Raw genomic sequence first — 2,887 nt, 5'->3', positions numbered from 1 at the left:
TTTGCTAGGGTCCATCGCATAAGGCATTTCGAAGCTGATCTGTCGCATATCTGTCACATGTCAGACCGGCCACCTCGTGAATGGAGACAAATAAAAATTTGTCTCCATTCACGAGGTGGCTGGACAGACCAGCTGGAAAATGCCTTTTGTGATGGATGCTAGCAATTCCCACAAATAAAAGACTCCTATATTTTCCACACACAATAAATACCCTAGAAGACTACACTTTCACAAAATCATGCACATTAATTTTGATTTACAATTTCGAACATAAGCCTCGGTGGCTGCTCTCACATGCAACAGCCCATCCGCAAAAAGCCTTTTGCGATGTACGATAGCAAATCCCTTCTCACAGGCCTATTTAAACAGAAGATGAGCCAAAAACTACCACAAATCTCGCATTTATTAAGAAGCTGAGAGAAACCCATTAACATGGAAATTTCTCCTAAACCTACTTGGCCTTCCCAAAAGCTAACCCATATCTCACATTTATTAAGAAGCTAAGAAAACCACATTACATAGAACATTGTCATTTCTCATAAACATAGTCAAAACAGTAGCTTTTGCCAAAACCTACCCATATCACACATTTATTAAAGAAGCTGAGGCAAACCCAAAGCTTATTTTCTTAGAAACATACTCAAAACAGTAGCTTTTTGCCAAAAACTACCGCATATCTCACATTTGATTATGAGAATAGAGAAACCCATTACTTGGAATTTGGGTATGTTCTCAGAATTTAACTCCATCAGTAGCTAAGCTAAGAAAACCCCATTATATAGAACATTGTCATTTCTCATAAACAAAGTCAAAACAGTAGGTTTTGCCAGAAAACCACCCCACATCACACATTTATTAAGAAGCTACGAGAAACTGAACCCTTATTATCTTAGAAGAAATACTCAAAACAGTAGCTTTTGCCAAAAACCAACCCATATCTCCACGTTTAATTAAGAAAATAGAAAAACCCATCACTTGAAATCTGGGTATTTTCTCAGAATTCTACTCTATAAGAACCTTTGCCAAAGACTAATCAATCTCTTACTTTTGATCAAGAAACAATAAAAGAAAAAAAAAAACAGAGATGAATTGCTACAAAAACACAAAAACAGTATTGGATTAATAATTTATCTATCACCTCTTACATGCACATAAACAAAAAAAAAATCAGATCTTAAAACGGAGGTGGTTGTAACGGTTGCCGGGGAGTGGGTGCCCATATCACATCCGAATTCAAATGACAATTATAAATAGACTCCACCATAGGCTGCGTAACGGTATCGGTACCGGCCGAAACATGACCCGATATTTCATCATCAACAGGAAGACGATGATAAGTAGCACTAGAAAAAACAGCAGCAAGAACAACAACAGTCCCAGCAGCAACTAAAGGCCCAACAACTGAACCCCCAACAACCTGTCCCTGAGCTCCGGCAAGAGAAATCTTAAAACCGACGGAAAATGAAGACAAAGTCGCAGGAGGGAGAAAAGTGGCAGAGATTGAGAGAATCTCAAAACGGCCGTGAAAAGTAACGGTGGAGGCCGGAGTGGCTGAGGAGGGTTGCTGGAGAGTGACGTTGGCGACAGTTCCAGTGCCGGAGAGGAGACAAAGGCCGATATTCCGACGGTGAGCGAAACGAGAGATGGAATCGATGATGTCGATGCCGATTGGGATTTCGAGAACGTGGGGGCGGATTGAGGAAGAATCGGGGTCTCGAGTAATTATTATTGGGGGTTTTGGTTTGTTTTTGGATCCTGGTGGTCGGCCTCTTGGTCGACGGGAGATTTCAATAGTTGCACCGTCGATGGCTTGTCTTTTATGGGTCTTTTTAGTGGTTTTTTCGCTGTTTTTGCTTCCATCTTCTTCTTCTGATGTTTGGGATTCTTTTGGTAGTAGTAAGTGCTGGTGTTGTTGATTTGGAAAGAGACTGTCTTGGAATTCACCTTTCATTTGTGACATAAAAGTTGAAAATACTTAATAAAATATGAGAGAGGCGGGGAGAGATGGAGAGAAAGAAAGGGTTTTGGTTGGCTGGAATGAATGGGATTTTATATTATAAAAGATGATGATATGTGAAGAGAGGATGTGGATGTGGGTGAGCTTGGAAACAAAGTAAAATGGAGGTTGGGAGTTGGAAGTGAGGGTGGTGGGGCCTACTTGGGAGGGTGTAGATATCAGATTGCAAGGGGGCTTTCTATATTTTCCTCTGCAGCTCTCTCTCTCTCTCTCAGAGGAGGTTTCTATATTTTCTTTTGTAGATCTTTCTCTCTCTGAAGTGGGTCTCTCTATATTTTCTTTTGCAGATTCTCTATCTGAAGAGGGTTAAATCTCTCTTTCTCTCTCTCAAGTCTGATAACCTTACACAGGTTTTTGGGAAGAGGGTTTTCTCTATTTTCTTTTGCATCTCTCTCTCTCTCAAGAGGGTTTTCTATGGATTTCTTTAAGACTACTGGTATTGGCACTACTCTGTTTTGATAAGTACACAAAGTGAGTTTGTCTTTTTGTTTCTTAAGTAGTTTCTGAGAGCTTTTTGGGAACCTACTAACTTTATAGACAGGTGTCTGAATGAAAAAGACAAGATGATTTAGTGACTCTAACAAAACAATATAGTGCCAATATCAGTATCCTTTATTTTTCATAACTCTCTCAAAGCTTCCTCCACCGCCTTTCTTTTTCCTGACTTTGAAATGAGGGGTGAGAGGAATGATGCAATGTTTCTTTATCCCGACCAAGTCGATTGACACTGACCTTTGATGTCTTTCTTTTGTACTCTTTCTATCTCTTTACGTAAAATCGCCCACATCCTTTGACGAAAAGATCATAGGCTCGTATAAATGGGCTTTTTTTTGCCTTTTCTTTATGGGCTATTGCATGGGGTGGCTTGTC

The 2,887-nt window shown here is 40.0% G+C and overlaps 1 protein-coding gene across 1 annotated transcript; it reads right to left on the bottom strand.

The window, feature by feature from the left end:
• Window positions 1-1,089: 1,089 nt before the first annotated feature.
• LOC143857832 (AT-hook motif nuclear-localized protein 28-like) lies at window positions 1,090-2,422 on the bottom strand. Its single transcript, XM_077368350.1, has one exon. It carries the CDS (start codon window positions 1,958-1,960, stop codon window positions 1,175-1,177), a length of 786 nt encoding a protein of 261 aa, XP_077224465.1. The 5' UTR covers window positions 1,961-2,422; the 3' UTR covers window positions 1,090-1,174.
• Between the last annotated feature and the right edge of the window lie 465 nt (window positions 2,423-2,887).

Source organism: Tasmannia lanceolata, unplaced genomic scaffold (assembly GCF_043159265.1).
Source record: "Tasmannia lanceolata isolate RefF3 unplaced genomic scaffold, GAP_Taslan_0.1 ptg000025l, whole genome shotgun sequence".
In the NCBI taxonomy this organism is placed as follows: domain Eukaryota; kingdom Viridiplantae; phylum Streptophyta; class Magnoliopsida; order Canellales; family Winteraceae; genus Tasmannia; species Tasmannia lanceolata.
This window is presented reverse-complemented; position numbering and strand designations above follow the sequence as displayed.

Coding starts and splice junctions, on each gene's coding strand:
- LOC143857832 (XM_077368350.1), bottom strand. CDS start 1,960: ATGTCACAAATGAAAGGTGAATTCCAAGACAGTCTCTTTCCAAATCAA.